This window comes from Zea mays, chromosome 1 (assembly GCF_902167145.1).
Source record: "Zea mays cultivar B73 chromosome 1, Zm-B73-REFERENCE-NAM-5.0, whole genome shotgun sequence".
Classification (NCBI taxonomy): domain Eukaryota; kingdom Viridiplantae; phylum Streptophyta; class Magnoliopsida; order Poales; family Poaceae; genus Zea; species Zea mays.
Window position 1 is genome coordinate 111,037,003 of NC_050096.1, and position 16,945 is coordinate 111,053,947.

General features: G+C 50.4%; 1 protein-coding gene across 4 annotated transcripts in view; it reads left to right on the forward strand.

Annotated features, from left to right (window-relative positions):
• The window catches only part of LOC100273926 (CW7), a 51,685-nt gene extending 35,298 nt beyond the window's left edge, over positions 1-16,387 (forward strand). The window contains exons 8-12 of one of the 4 annotated variants that reach the window (XR_004856023.1): positions 116-265; positions 8,942-8,996; positions 9,254-9,376; positions 9,837-10,043; positions 16,103-16,387. Coding sequence is in view for 2 of the 4 variants with exons in the window: in XM_008669828.3 (XP_008668050.1) it covers positions 116-265; positions 8,942-8,996; positions 9,254-9,376; positions 9,832-10,043; positions 16,103-16,126 (564 nt within the window). In the remaining 2 variants the exon portion in view is untranslated. Of the gene's footprint in view, positions 1-115; positions 266-8,941; positions 8,997-9,253; positions 9,377-9,831; positions 10,044-16,102 lie in introns of all 4 variants that reach the window. The other 3 variants (XR_004856024.1, XM_008669828.3, NM_001148318.1) reach the window with 3 other exon arrangements.
• The last annotated feature ends 558 nt before the right edge of the window (positions 16,388-16,945 follow it).

The following is a 16,945-nucleotide window of genomic DNA, read 5'->3' on the forward strand; positions in this document are numbered from 1 at the left end:
TTGTAATTGTAAATGCCCATTCTCTGATGGTGCATGATTTCTTTATTGTTTTTCATCATGTTCATAGTTCCTGAAGTTGACCCTGTTGAGCACTGTTTTTTTCTTCAAATTCAAGCAGGTTTTGTCAGATCCTGAACACTGCTATTGTGTGATTCTTAACGCACATGATGGGGCAGCATTTCCCGAAGAAAGTGAGTGCAAGAATCCTGTTTCAAATACACAGCCTGGAATGAGCTGTGGTAGTGCCCAAGAAAAACCACCAAAGGTTCCTCTCTTGTAATTCAAAGCTATGAAGGTTTCTGTTTATCATGTCTAGATGTTGTTGACATCAGCTATTCTTTTTTATTTAACTTGTTTGGTGAACATGAATAGGAACCCATCTTTTCCCAACCAATGTATCTATTTTCTACATATTTGGTTGGTTTCTCAATGAAAGGATTAGGTCAATTAGTGTTCAGTGTGTGTGTGTGTGGGGGGGGGGTTGAGGTGTTGTTTTGGGTTTTCTCGTACTTCTTTTTCCCTTCTTAGGGCTAGTTTGGCAACCCCAGTTAGGGTTTCATTCTCCAACTTGGTACCAGAGCCTGGTTTCTCTCTCCTCCAACACCCACACACCCGCTGGCCGCTGCTCACCACCCCTCGTGTTGTTGCCCCTGGGAGCATATTCCTTCGCTCCCGGGGGCGGCCCCCACCCTCCTGCGGTCCTGACGCCGCCGGGCCTCCACCGCAGGACCTGGGGCCCCTAAACCACTTCCTCGGCATCACCATCGAGAACCGGCCTCAGGGTCTCTTTCTCCACCAGCGCAAGTACGCCATCGACATCCTGGAGCGGGCTGGCATGTTCGACTGCAAGCCTTGCTCCATGCCTGTTGACACTCAGGCGAAGCTCTCTGCGGATGACAGGCTCTCGGTCACCGACGCGACATCCTCCTACCGGAGCCTCACCGACGCCCTCTAGTACCTGACCTTTTTCAGGCCCAACATCGCTTACGCCGTATAGCAGGTGTGCCTGCATATGCACACCCTGCGGGAGCCCCATCTCACCGCTCTCAAGCGGATCCTGTGCTACCTCAGCGGCTCCCTCGACTACGACCTTCTACTCCCACCCTTCCCGACGTTGGAGCTCGTGGCCTACACCGGCGCTGACTGGGCTGGTTGTCCCGACACGCGCCGATCCACTTCCGGTTATGCCGTGTTCTTGGGCGCCAGCCTCGTCTCCTAGGCCACCAAGCGACAGCCCGTCGTCTCTCGCTCCAGCGTGGAGGCCGAGTACCGCGCTGTGGCCAACGGCCTGACAGAGGCCTCCCGGCTGCTCCAGCTTCTCGACGAGCTCCACAACCCCCCTCCATCGCACCAGCCTCTTCTATTGCGACAACATCAGCGCGATCTACCTCTCCACCAATCACGTGCAACATCAACGCATGAAGCACGTGGAGATCGACCTGCACTTTGTCCGCGAGCGGGTCGTCGTCGGTGACGTTCGGGTTCTTAGCGTCCCACCACGCTGCAGTTCACCAACATATTCACCAAGGGACTGTCGTCGAGCGTCTTCGCTGACTTTCAATCCAGTATCAACATCTGTACAGGATAGAGTTGAGACTAAGAGGGGGTGGGGTGTTAGAGTACTGTTAGGGTTTCAGGGCTAGTCCCTATGTAATTACTTGCATACCCTCAGTGTAATAGGCTTGGCCCAATCACTCAGTATATATATATATATATATATATATATATATATATATATATATATATATATATATATATATATATATATATATATAGACACACACACACACACAACCCAATTAGGGTTAAGGTTTCATTCTCCAACTATTAGTTTATTTTGTCTTGGAAAAATGAGAATCCCTTGGGGAAATGGAGTTGCCAAACTAGCCCTTAATATAAAAAGATACACGTCTCCTGTGTGTTCGAGAAAAAAAGCTCGTTTCATAATTCACACAGAAGCCATCTGTGATTGCCTTTACAAATTTATGGAAGAAAGTTTATGAGCTCATCTGAAACATCCATACCTACCAAGAATCATAGGAAATAATCAAGTAATAGGTCATGCTTCACTACTGTCCTATTGGCACTGTGTATAGATTAAGTTACTCAAAATTTCTGCCTAGATACAACTCACATGTATGGCCTCCCAAACCCCCAGCCCCGTCCGTCCGCCTCCCCTCACCGCCCCACCCTCCACCAGCCTCCTGCCGGCCAGCCTCCCGCCGGCAACCAGCCCGGCGGCCTCCCCATCGGCTTCAGCCCCTACAGCGACCGCCCCCTCCACTTCCCGACGCCTGGGTTCCCTCGATCGCCGGATGGCCTCCCCAACCCCTTGCCCCGTCCGTTCGCCTCCCCTCACCGCCCCACCCTCCACCATCCTCCCGCCGGCTAGCCGCCTGCCGGCAACCAACCCGGCGGCCACCCCATCGGCTTCCGCCCCTTCAGCGACCGCCCCCTCCACTTTCCGACGCTTAGGCTCCCTCGGTGGCCGCTCCAAAGCCCAGCGCTGGAGTGACGACGCTTCACCTGGCGAATCCCCCCGACCCCATCGATCCTATAAACAAGCGGTCCTCTCTAACCTCGCTGGTCATTCCTCCTACCCTTCTCCCTCATCGCGGCGCGGGTTGTCTCCCTTCCCAGCGATATCTATATCCAGCCGCCCTCTGAGGGTGATGAGTGGTTCTGGAGGGCGACCTGTGGACGATGACGGCTGGCAAGTAGTCGTGAGCAAGAAGAGGTCTCGCGGGGTACCCCTGCCCCGTCGTCGGCCCCAAGTGGAACTTCGTGGAAAGTGCTTCAACTGCCTTGCGCCCAGCCACCGTGTTGCTGCTTGCCAACAGCCAACTCGCTGTTTCCGCTGTTTCCAGCTTGGTCATCAAGCTGCCTGGTGTCCATCCCTCTGTGCGGATCATCAGGTCAGCAGAAATACAGTGCGGCAACGTCTTGGGCATCCGTGTGGGAGACCTTCAGTGTGGCATCGGCTGTCAGCTCCACCGGCGTCGCTCACTGCGACTGAGAGTCGCTCTCTGAAGAAGAATTCAGTGTGGCAACAGCTGTCAGCTCCACCGGCGCCGCTCTCTGTGACTGAGGGTCGCTCTCTGAAGAAGAAATCAGTGTGGGTGAGGATTACCCCTGCCGGTGAAGCCCCGATGGAGAAAGGTCTGCAGGAACCTAGTGGTCATTCCCAGCGCTCTCTCTGCAACAAGAAGAAAAAAAGAAGACGTTCCAAAGGTGGCAGAGGTGCTCTAGGCAGTGACAAGGCTGTTTCACATTCTCTGTCAGCGTCTGAAGTCATTCCTGAAGTTTCACCACCGCATTTAACATCTCGGGTTTTGGCCTTCTCGGATGGTATGGCAAGGGAAGAATTAAACTTGAGAAGGGCCTTGCTTGTTACCGTTACTGGTACAAGGCCGGAGGTCCTTGGTTCAGAGGTATTAGAAGAAGTGGCACATTGTTTCAGCATTAAGTTGGAAGACATGACAATCCATTCTGCAAAGCCTGAGGATTTTCTTCTATTCTTTCCTAATGAAGAGACTGCAGTGAGGGTTCTTAATGATGGTAAAGTGCTCCGAGGACCTCGGTTCAGCTTGGTTTTTAAAAGATGGTCCAGATTTTCTCATGCCTCTTCCTCAATCATGTCGAGCTTGGTGGATGTTGAGATTACCGGAATCCCGGTGCATGCTTGGTGCCGCTCAACAGCTGAATTCATATTGGGGGATTCTTGTTTCATTGAGGAAGTTCATCCAGACACTCTGTTGCAGAAAACTCTTCCATCCTTTGTAGCAAGGGCTTGGTGCTTCCAACCGAAACAATTGCACCGTGACATGATTCTGCATATTCTGGAGCCAGGCCCACAAAACTCTGAACGAAGATGCTTAGCCTATAACATAAGCGTGAGGGTACTTGCAATCTGCCATGATGGTATTAGAGGTCCCTCGCTGCTGACTCCACCGGAGGATGGCGATCAGACTGATGGTTCGGACGACATGGATGACCAGAGGAATGATGAGCCTCGGCGTTTGGGCAGTCCCTTGCCCCAGCGACGGTCTGTTCACCTTCGCCTTGGGCCTCCCCCGCCGTCTGGACATGGAAGGACTTCACATACATCTAGGGGACATGAACAGCCACTCTTTGACGCACCGGAGTTACAGCAGATGGCCTCGGATAATGGGATGATACTCCTTAATGAGTTGTCTGCAGAGAAGCCAAACAGTCTCCATGATGAGGCCCCTACTGACAGCTGGACATGCACTATTGGGCCGCTGAACTCCACCCAGCCGTTTTCGCCTCAGTCCAAAGTGACTGGGTCGCTGGAAATGACAGGGCTGAGTTCGCCCCTCCCGGTGTTGTCTAGGCTTGGGCCCCTCGGGTCGCTGACCCCAGCCAGGCCGGTTTCGCCTCAGTCCGTGAGGAATGAGACGCAGAAATCAGCTAGGATTGGATCGCCCCTTTCTCTGGCCCGTGTTCAACCCTGCATTTCTTCTGGGTCGCTGGCCATATCGAATCTGAAAGTCTATTCAAGAAGGAAAAAGACTACTCCGCTGCTTCCAACTGAGGAACATGTCCAACCTGTTCCGGAACAGGACAGTCTATCCATTGCCAAGTTTTTCAGCAAAATCTGCAAGAAGTCGGATGCCCTACTACCAACTCCAATAACCCCCCTGGTGGCTACACCCATTTCTGGAGTGCAGGCCCCCAGACGCAGCAGGCGGCTTGCTGGTATTGGTGTCGAGTTCGACTTGCACAGAGAGAAATCCAACTTGCACAAAGAGAAATCCAGGCCGGTCAGGAAAGCTATGGTGGCCCTTAAATGCATATCAGAAAACGAAGAAATCAACAACGAAGCCTTACAAGAATATGCTGCATTATTTAATCGCTGCTTGAATCAGGTTCAGGTGGAGGCCCTCTCTGCCTTGTTCGGCTGGACCCTCCCTGCCGACTTGGAGAGTTAGTGCTCAGGTCTTCTCTGTCTGTAGTTGGTTGCTGAAGGTTGTTGATGGATCCTGCTAAAATTTTATTTTGGAATGTAAGAGGTCTGAATTCCTCTCTTAAACAGGATGTTGTAAGAGATCTTGTTGATTCCTTTCATGTAGATGTAGTTTGCTGTCAAGAAACAAAAATGCAGCAGATTACTCGTACAAATATTCTCTCTACCCTGGGAATTGAGTTTTCAGACTGTCTTCATGCCTTCGTTGGGTGCTAGTGGAGGAATCCTGGTTGCTTGGAAGAGGCATGTTGGTCACACAGGGTTAACAAGAATAGATAATCACTGCGTTTCGGTTCAATTCTGTAAAAATGATGGCACACCATGGTGGTTAACTTGCGTTTATGGGCCTCAGTCAGATGCAGATAAAATACTTTTCCTCCAGGAGATTAAGGAAATCAGAGCTGCTTGTGCTGGACCTTGGGTCATTGCTGGAGACTTCAACCTTATTTATAAGGCTTCGGATAAAAATAACTCAAATCTGAATAGGACAATGATGTCTAGATTCAGGGCAGCTATTAATGATCTGGCATTAAAGGAAATCCAATTGCATGGCAGGAAATTTACTTGGTCAAATCAGCATGCTAATCCTGTGTTGGTAAAGTTGGACAGAGTTTTTTGCTCTTCTGATTGGGAGGCTATTTTTCCAAATGTGCTGCTTCAAAGTTCTGCTTCTCAGGCTTCTGACCACTGCCCCTTACTCTTGGGACTCCATGATAATTCCTTTGGGAAAAAAAGATTCCACTTTGAAGCATTCTGGCCAAAAATTGATGGGTTTCTTGATACTGTTCAGTCTGCATGGGACTCCGTGGGTAGTTTGCATTGCCCCCTTGTGACCCTGGATAGAAAGCTTAAAGAGACTTCTAAAAGGCTGCAAAGCTGGAGTACTAAGAAAGTGGGTCATGTTGCCTCACAGTTGGCGCTTGCAAAGGAGCTCCTTCATAAATTTGAAATTGCCCAAGATCACAGACTGCTTTCACCTGCTGAGAACTGGCTCAAAAACAAGCTCAAGATGCAATCCTTGCTGCTGGCCTCCTTTAAAAGAACTATGGCCAGGCTGAGATCAAGAATAAGCTGGCTGAAGGAAGGAGATGCTAATACCAAATACTTCCATATGCATGCAAGGCACAGAAAGAGGAAAAATCTGGTGACTAAACTTAAGGATGGGGATAACATCCTGACCAGCCACCATGAGAAAGCTGAAGTAATTGACCTATTTTATTCAAAACTTATTGGCCATACGGCTGAAAGAGCTAGATCCATCGACCTTGAAGCTCTTGGATTACCGATGTATGACCTTGCTGATCTTGAGCTGCCTGTTTCTGAACTGGAAATATGGGAAACTATCAAGACCATACCTTCTGACAAGGCTCCAGGTCCCGATGGTTTCACTGGAAGATTCTATAAAGTTTGTTGGAATATCATTAAAAAAGAGGTGATGAATGCTGTGGCAGCTTTATGGAACAGAAACTTCTTGAATTTGTACAAACTTAATAGTGCTTATATCACTATGGTTCCTAAAGTGGAGGGGGCTGATCAGGTCAAGGATTTCAGACCAATCAGTTTGGTTCACAGCTTTGCCAAATTAGTCACCAAAATTCTTGCCAACAGATTGGGAAAAAAGTTAAATAATATGGTGTCTCCTATTCAAAGTGCTTTCATCAAAGGCAGATTCATACAAGATAATTTTATGCTTGTGCAACAAACTGCAAGACTTTTTCATTCCCAAAGCAAGGCACGACTCCTTTTTAAGCTGGATATCTCTAAAGCCTTTGATTCTATTTCCTGGGCTTTCTTGATTGAAGTTATGAAGCATATGGGTTTCGGAGATCTTTGGAGAGACATCATTTGTGGGCTGCTTGGTTCCTCCTCTACTCAGGTTATTCTAAATGGCTGCCCCGGGAAAAGAATTCAGCATAGAAGGGGACTAAGACAGGGAGATCCCCTATCCCCAATGCTTTTCATTCTTGTCATGGATGTTCTGGGGGTCCTTTTCTCCAGGGCTGAGGAGGCTGGTTTACTTCAACAGCTTTACTTGGGGAAAAATCTTCACAGAATTTCAATTTATGCAGATGATGTAGTCTTGTTCCTGCACCCCATTCAGTCGGATATCTCCATTACTCTGGATATTCTTGATCTCTTTGGAGATGCCTCTGGACTTCATAACAATACTCATAAATCCAATATTTACCCTATAAGGTGCTCTGAGGAGACTATCTTGGACGTCCAGCATATGTTACCTTGTGATATTGCCTCCTTCCCCTGCAAATATCTGGGCCTTCCTCTATCCCTTCATAGATTATCCAACCAACAACTCTGGCCCCTGGTGGATAAGATTGCTGACAGATTACCTAATTGGAAGGCTGACTTATTAAATAGGGCAGGGAGAAGAATTCTAGTGCAACATGTTCTCACTGGGATGTGTGTTTATACTGCTATGGCTATTGATTTCCCTATGTGGGTCATTAAGGAAATTGATAAGATAAGGAAAGGTTTCTTATGGAGAGGCAGAAGAGAGGTTAAAGGAGGGCATTGTATGGTGGCTTGGGGCAAAGTGTGTAGACCCTTGAATTTTGGAGGTTTGGGAATTTCCAGCCTCCCTGAACTCTGTTGGGCACTTCGGATGAGATGGCTATGGCTGCAAAGGACCGACCCTACCCGTCCCTGGAATAATCTTCCTGTTCATGTCCCCAGCAATGCTAAAGCCCTCTTCTCTTCTGTGCTTGTCACAGAAATTGGCGATGGTGCTAACACCTTCTTTTGGAGTGACAAGTGGATTAATGCCAGAAGTGTTTCTGATATTGCTCCAAGGCTCCTCTTGACTGTTCCAAAAAGAATTGTTTCTAAAAGAACTGTTCGTGAGGCTCTAACTAATAGAAGATGGGTCTCTGATATTAAAGGTGCCTTGACTTGGGGAGTTCTGGTAGATTACCTACATCTCTGGAATGCAATAGCTGATGTTGTTTTGCAACCTAATTCTGAGGATAAGCATATCTTTTCAATCGCTTCTAATGGGCAGTATTCTGCATGCTCGGCTTATAAGGGTTTCTTCTCTGGCTCTGTTGGTTTTGAGCATTACAAAATGGTCTGGAAATCTTGGGCACCTCCTAAGTGTAGGTTCTTGCTTTGGCTGGTGGCCCATAATAGGTGCTGGACTGCAGACAGACTTGAAAAAAGAGGACTAAATCATCCTCCTAGATGCCCTCTTTGTGACCAAGTGCCTGAAACCATCAACCATCTTTTGGTTTCTTGTAGCTTTTCCAGAGTATATTGGTACATCACTCTTCGGAAATTCGGGCTCCACATTCTTGCCCCTACCCAAGATGACACAAACTTTCTGCAGTGGTGGAAACGTATTGCTAATATTGTGTCAGGCATGACCAAGAAGGGGGTAAATTCACTTTTGATTCTGGGAGCCTGGATGATCTGGAAGTTCAGAAACAGAGTGGTGTTTGACGGGTCCCCCCCCCAATATCACTACACTATTAGAGGCCACCGCTGAGGAAAGGGAGAAATGGATGGTTGCAGGAGCTAAGGGGCTTTCCTTTTTAACTGCTCCCAGTACCAATGCCTGAGATAAGTTGTATCTTTTAGCTGTGTATGGATTGTTTCCTTTATGCTTGTTTCTGGCCTCCATAAGGAGGTCCTGTATTCGGGTCCTTTTCCGACCCTATTTCTTCTTACTTAATATAATGAGGCGCAGTTCTCCTGCGTTTTTCGAGAAAAAAAATTTCTGCCTAACATCTAGGGGTGGTAATGGGCTCTAGATTTTACACTATAAAATTTATGGATCCAATTAGGATCAGACTCTATTCCTTTTCATTGTTGAACTAAAATTAATTAAGGGTCCTAACTTATTGTGAAGAAACATTTGGATCGTGATCCATTACCACCCTACTAACATCAGGGTGCCATTTGTACTGTACAAATCAGCAAGATCTTTGATTGTCATTGCAGAGAACTCTCTTCTCAGCTTATGTGGGCTACCAAAATGTTCGTGGGGCTTATGATGGTGAGTTCTTCATTTATCTACTTTATCTATAGCACAAACAATGTTACTTTCATGGTGATATTTAGTACTTGAGTTCACAATTCACATCTAGCTACTTTCTGTTGGTGCTTACGTACCAGTGGCAATAAAATATGTTATACTTTTTGTTAGTGGATGAACTCTTAGCTCATATAATGCTATTTTTTACCGACTTGAAATTGTCAAATTGATGATTTGTTTACACTGTAGTGTAACCGTGTATTTCTCTTTTGTGATAGCTTGCAGATCAAAATTTGGGAGTTTCCTCTCACTTGGGCATGACCACAATAAGCTCGACAGACTTTTTATGAAGGGCCCAGAAGGACGTGGAGAGGTGGAAGTAGCTGTCTCTGGCATTGCAGGTCCGTTATGTTTAGCATGGGAATACCTTTTCCTTTCTGTCTGTAGACTAGATTTCACTTCATATGCCTTTAAAGTACCTGTTGTTAAACTTTTGCTGTTATTGTATTGGTTTGTTATAAGAAAGGGGACACACTCAACTAAGAAAACATGATGTGCTTCCGGACATGTAAGCTACATATGCATCTGTGATCTGTCTGTATTCAGTCTTGCCTCTGCAAATGCTGTCTATTGTTATAATGTGCCACAGTAAAGTACAGTTCAAATTAGTGGTTTTCATTTTGAAATGATGACCAATTTGAATATGAACTGTGTAGTAAATTTTATTGATCCACTATCCTTCTGCAGCTTTGCTCACTCAGATCCACATGCAAACTTGTAGCTTTCAATTGCTTGTAATGTATCTTGTCAACATGCAACACATTCTCATTTTGGATGTGCTTACTTTTGTTATTAGATCAGAGCAGTGGGAAGTCGAAGAAAGATCCAGGAGATAGCTTTCGAGTCCTTGTTCACAGAGCAGCTTCTGCTGCATCAAAGCTAGTGAAGCATGCTTATGAGTCTTCATCTGCTAACAGACAAATGGATGATGAGCTTGTCCCTCTGAAGTGTTGCTTGATGTCTGTGTCTCTTCCTTGGGACTACATTGCCCACGATCTTTTGCACAAGGTGAGTTTTCATTATTGTCCTGAATAATCTCAAAACTATCTTACTTTTTTGTTGTTCTGTTATAATTGATGTATTATGACCGGCATCCCCTACACCAGGCGCAGGGACATTAGTGGCTAGGAGGCTAAGGCCCACAGCCAGGCCACAGGCCACATGCGGCCAGGAGATCAGCTAGGATAGATTAGATAAGGATTAGCTAATAAAAGGAGAGATTATCTCTAGTTAGTTGGATAAGGATTAGAAGAGATCTCATAGCTCTTATCCTTAGATCAGATAAGCATCAGTTGGGATATAAATACTTGTAAGAGGTCATCTGTGGAATTAAGCAGAATCAGATTATTCTGGCTTCCCTGAGGGAGCCAGGAGTTGGAATCAATCTCTCTTGCCCGCGCAGCCTAGGTCAGCCACGACGCCCTAGCGCCGCCGCCCCCATCTCCCTCGCGCAACTATTCATCCTTATAGGCTAAAGGAGATCCCTGGTAGGATCCGCAATCCTACCAATTTGGTACCAGAGACCTTCGATCCTCCGGCCTCCATGGCCACCGCGCCTCCAGCCACCACGCCGCACACCGCGCCACCCTCCAGCGTCGCCACGCTCGCCCTGACCTCCACGCTGGGCCTTCCCACCACCGGGTCATCATACAATCTGCCCACGATGACGAACGAACAGCTCACAGCGACCATCCTTCACTTCTCCACGAACTTGGCAGCGCTGCAAGCTGATCAGTCTGAGATCAAGCTCCACCTGGCGGGCACCCAGCCGCAGCCCACACTGCCATCGCCATCTGTGGCCAGCGCGACACTGGCGGCTTCACCGCAGCCGGCCCTAACGACGCCATCTATACCGCTCCATCAGCTGCAGTTCCCGCGCTCGTCGTCGGAGATCCCAGCATGGACGTGGAGACCTGAACCGTCATCGGTCTTTTCGACGCCGCCGCCGATCACCATCGCCGCGCCGCAGCCGCCACCAGGCATCCTGTACCGGGGGGGGGGGGGGGGTGGATGGGACCCTCTTTTCTCCCCCCACCATGGCGCCTCATCCAGGCAACCCCGGGCGCACGACAGGGCTGTCACAGATCCAATCCCGCCAAAATTCTACAAGATGGAGTTCACCATGTATGACGACACCGAGGACCCCTTGAACTGGCTCAATCACTGTGAGCAGTTCTTCCGTGGCCAGAGGACGCCAGCCACAGATCGCACGTGGCTTGCGTCCTATCATCTTTGGGGCGCGACTCAGACATGGTACTACACCCTGGAGTAGTACACCGGTTTGCCAACATGGGTGCGCTTCAAAGAGCTATGCCACCTACAGTTTGGGCCTCCCGTCCGAGATTCGCGCCTCGCGGAGCTCGGTCGGCTACAGTTCCGCACGACGGTACAGGAGTTCACGGAGCGGTTCAACGCCGTCCTCTGCCACGCGCGCAACCTCGACGCAGTTCAGAAGGCGGAGCTATTCGTGGTGGGCTTACCGGACCACATCCGCGTCGATGTGGCGTTGCACGCACCCCACGATCTTCATACGGCGGTCTACTTGGCCCGCGCCTTTGAGCTACGCGCCAACAGCCTCATGACGTAGTTTTCGACGGGCCCCCAGCGCGTGGCGCGGCAGCAGCAGGTCACCCAGGCCTCGACCGTGTCGAGCGGCGCTCCACAGTCGGTCGCAGTTGCCTTGCCGCCGATCCGACAATTTCGCCGCCTCACGCCGGCGGAGCAGCAGGAACGCCGTCGCCATGGCATGTGCTTCAACTGCGACGAGCCCTACGTCAGAGACCACCAATGCAAACAGCTCTTCTACTTGGAGTCGAGCGACTTCGACATGGAGGAGGACGGCGCGGTGGACGCTGCACCGAACGCCACGCCAGACGACGACCTGCCGCCACAGGACGTCACTGCGGCCACTGCATGCGTGGTCTCTCTCCATGCACTCGCGGGCATCCGTACGGAGAACACGATGATCATGCCCGTGGTGCTCAAGGGCGCGCGCTTCCTGGCTCTACTCGACACCGGCTCCACCCATAATTTTCTGCAGGGCGCCGCGATGACCCGACTCGGCCTCACCCCGCTCAGGGGCGACCAGCTGCGGGTCACCGTGGCCAATGGGGATCACGCTGGGGGGCGACCAGCTGCGGGTCACCGTGGCCAATGGGCCTCACCCCGCTCGGGGGCGACCAGCTGCGCCACGTGCCCATCTCCATTGCAGGCGACGAGTACACCATCACCTGTGTCGACATCGACTTGGGCTGCTTCGACTTCATCCTCGGCGTCGACTTCCTCCGCACCCTCGGCGACATCACGTGGAACCTGGAGACTATGACGCTAGCCTTCCAGCGCGACGCTCGCCGCATCGTGTGGAACGGGGTCCAGGGCAAGGAGGCGACGTGTACGACGACACTGACGACGGCCGTTGTAGTGGCCGAGCCGCAGCAGCCACTGCTGGACCAACTACTTCAGCAGCACAGCGCCATCTTCGAGGAACCGCGCGGTCTTCCACCCGCGCGATCGTACGACCACTGCATCCACTTGCTGCCCGGCATGACACCTGTAGCCGTGCACCCGTACCGCTGCCCCCAGCTCCAGAAAGACGAACTGGAGCGCCAGTGCGCTGCGATGCTGGCACAGGGCATCATCCGCCCCAGCACGTCCCCGTTCTCCGCACCGGTGCTCCTGGTTCGTAAGGCGGACAAGACGTGGCGCTTCTGCATCGACTAAAGGTCCCTGAACGCTAAGACGTCGAAGGACAAATTCCCGATCCCGGTGGTCGACGAGCTACATGGCGCCCACTTCACCAAGCTCGACCTCCGCTTAGGGTACCACCAGCTGCGGATGTGGCCCGACGACATCGCCAAGACGGCGTTCCGCACCCACCATGGCCACTACGAGTTCTTGGTCATGCCCTTCGGCCTCTCCAATGCGCCGACAACGTTTCAGGCGCTTATGAACGACGTGCTGCGCCCCTACCCGAGATGGTTTGTCTTGGTATTTTTTGATGATATACTGATCTACAACTCGTCGTGGGCGGCGCACCTCCATCACATCGCCATCGTCCTCACCGCGCTGCGGGCGCACCGCCTCCACCTGAAGCGCTCGAAGTGCTCCTTCGGGGCACCCTCGGTGGCCTACTTGGGCCACATCATCTCCGCGGAGGGCGTGGCCATGGACGGCGCCAAGATTACGGCGGTGCGCGAGTGGCCAACACCGCTCTCGGCTCGCGACCTTCGAGACTTCCTCGGCCTCGTTGGCTACTACAGGAAGTTCATCAAGGACTTCGACGTCATAGCAGCCCCACTCACACGCCTCCTACGGCGTGATGCGTTTGTGTGGGACGACGAAGCGACCACGGCGTTCCAGGCGCTGAAGGAGGCCCTCACCACGGGACCGGTCCTTCAGATGCCCGACTTCAACAAACTCTTCATGGTGGACTGCGACGCGTCGGACACAGGCTTCGGCGCTGTGCTCCACTAGGGGGCGGGGCCCCTGGTGTACTTCAGTCGGCCCTTCGCAGTCCGTCATCTCAAGCTCGCGGCCTACGAGCGTGAGCTAATCGGGCTGGTTCTGGCCGTTCGACACTGGCGGCCGTATCTATGGGGGCGCGCCTTCTTGGTGCGTACCGATCACTATAGTCTAAAGTTTTTGCTTGACCAGCGTTTGTTGATTGTTCCTCAGCACCAGTGGATCAGCAAACTCTTCGGCGACGACTTCGAGGTGGAGTACAGACCGGGGCGTCTCAATGTCGCGGTGGACGCTCTATCCCGCCGCGATTACGCGGACGACAATGCGCCTCGAGCCACAGGCTCAGTATTGGCCATATCCGGGCCGTCGTTCGCCTTCCTAGAGGACGTGCGCAGGGCCACAGCAGCCGCTACCGACACTCAGCAGCTGTTGGGCCGCCTTCGCGCCGGTGACCTGGGCGCGCCATGGTGCGAGGACGCGGGACTTCTACTACACGGCCGGCACATCTACGTGCCGGATTCCGGGGACTTGCGCCGCCAAGCGCTCCTACTAGCTCACTCGGCCGGGCATGATGGCATTCAGAAGACACTGCATTGACTCCGCGCCGACTTCTACATTCCGGGAGATCGGTCCCTGGTCGCGGACTGGGTCCGGTCTTGTGTCATGTGCCAGTGCAACAAGACCCTGACTTTACCGTCGGCTGGGCTGCTACAGCCCCTCGAGGTGCCGTCCCAGGTGTGGGCCGACATCTCCATAGACTTCGTCGAAAGGCTGCCTAAAGTCGGGGGCAAGTCTGTTATCCTCACGGTGGTCGATCGCTTCTCCAAGTATGCGCATTTCATCGCGCTCGGCCACCCATACACGGCATCGTCGGTCGCCCGAGCTTTCTTTGATGGCATTGTTCGGTTGCACGAGTTCCCCACTTCCATCGTCAGCGACAGTGACCCCGTGTTTACTGGCAACGTGTGGCGCGACCTCTTCAAGATGGTAGGGGTGAAGCTGCGCATGAGTACAACTTTCCACCCTCAAACGGATGGCCAATCGGAGGTGGTTGACAAGGTCATTGCGATGTATCTTCGCTGTGTTACAGGTGACCAGCCGCGCGCATGGGTGGATTGGCTTTCGTGGGCAGAGTATTGCTATAATACTTCCTTCCACACCGCTCTTCGGACGACACCTTCTGAGGTGGTGTATGGCAGGTCGCCCCCACCCTTGCTGCCATACTCGGCTGGCACAGCACGCACGGAGGCTGCGGATACTCTCCTACGGAACCGCGACGACATCCTGATTGAGGTTCGCCAGCGCCTTCTTCAAGCTCAGGAGCTGTCCAAGAAGCACTATGACGCCGGCCATCGACCCATCGTCCCTTGGAGTTCGCTGTTGGGGACTGGGTGTGGCTGCGTTTGCTCCACCGCACCACTCAGTCCCTGGAGCCCGGCGCACAGAAGAAGCTCGGGCCTAAGTACGCGGGACCATTCCGGGTACTGGAGCGCATCGGCTCCATGGCTTATAAACTGCAGCTACCGGCTGACTCACGCCTTCACAACGTCTTCCGTGTGGGCTTGCTGAAGCCCCATCGTGGTGATCCCCCGGAGGCGCCGAGTGCTTTGCCACTGGTCCAGGACAGACGTATACTGCCGACGCCCGAACGAGCTCTCCGCGCACGCAAACGATGCGATGTCTGGCAGGTCCTTATCAAGTGGCACAGACTTGGGGACGAAGATGCAACGTGGGAACTCTTGGAGGATTTCCGATCGACATACCCCGACTTTCAGCTCGAGGACGAGATGTTTCAGTAGGCGGGGAGAGATGTTATGACCGGCATCCCCTACACCAGGCGCAGGGACATTAGTGGCTAGGAGGGCTAAGGCCCACGGCCAGGCCACAGGCCACATGCGGCCAGGAGATTAGCTAGGATAGATTAGATAAGGATTAGCTAATAAAAAGGAGAGATTATCTCTAGTTAGAGATCAGCTAGGATAGATTAGATAAGGATTAGCTAATAAAAAAGAGAGATTATCTCTAGTTAGTTGGATAAGGATTAGAAGAGATCTCATAGCTCTTATCCTTAGATCAGATAAGCATCAGCTGGGATATAAATACTTGTAAGAGGTCATCTGTGGAATTAAACAGAATCAGATTATTCTGGCTTCCCTGAGGGAGCCAGGAGTTGGAATCAATCTCTCTTGGCCGCGCAGCCTAGGTCAGCCATGACGCCCCAGCGCCGCCGCCCCCATCTCCCTCGCGCAGTTGTTCATCCTTATAGGCTAATGGAGATCCCTGGTAGGATCCGCAATCCTACCAGATGGACTGAGCTTGCTCATAGCTTTACGCTATGAAGTTTGTCACAAGAAATGTTGACCTATGCTTAAAAAAATTGTACTAAAAAAAGTCAGTTGAGGTTGCTGCTTTGCTTTGCTGGTATATCTTCATGTGTCCGTAATGTTGCCTTAAAATACAGACTGTAGGTCACTTCGTGCTATGTATGTGTGGATTACTTTTGAGTAATATTTGAATTAATCATTCTGGCGTTATTGTTTATGTTAACCAGATTTATCTTTAACATGACTTTGTGAACGTTCTGAAACATCATGCCAATGAACCAGGACACACCTCCGATGGATCTGTGATAGCAATTCCAGATCTTCACTGCCAGTCATGGGAGGAATCCAGGCGTGATGAGATGCAAGGTAAAGAATCGAAGTGGAATTAGGATGTAGATGCTTTTAGACCAAATATGTGAAGTGTAGGGTTTGTAATGTGCTTGTGCACAGGTTACCATACAATGTAAATACAATGTACATATCATGCATGCCTTACAGAACTTGATTGTATTTCTTGAACTTGCTGTTTTTTCCTTAGCAAATAATTCTTCAATTTGCATTGATCCATAGTAGGTGCTATATTCTTATCTGGGATGTAGTTTGCTCTGCATAGGTATAACTGATACGTAACTATGACTATTTAACTAGAGTGGTTTTGAGTGACCAAGTGTTAGCTAGTTAGCAAGTATTTAATTTAAAAAATAGTAAATGAAAGGGATCTAAAATAATCTCAACTGTCCTTGTATTTTTATTTATAATAAAGTATAAAATGACCACAAACCAAGCTAAGTGATTTTTAATTCTTAGTCTTGTTGATTTAACTTTATTTTGCTCTATATATAACTGAGTTAAATGCATAAATGGTCTCTGAACTTGTGAATGGATGTTACTTAGATCCAAGAATTTTGAAAATGCATTTTTTGTCTTTAAACTTGTTAAGTGATGTACCACATTCTTAAGAGCATCTTCAACAATGTTTCATTGGTGCCCAATATTAAAATATAGGGCGTATGCTAGAAAAAACTACTATAGCAGTGCTTTATTTTATAAAATTTCATCAAAAAATAGGGTAGAGGGCGAAGTGCCCTAGATATGTTATACCTTCTCGGCCAGCCCTACCCCTTT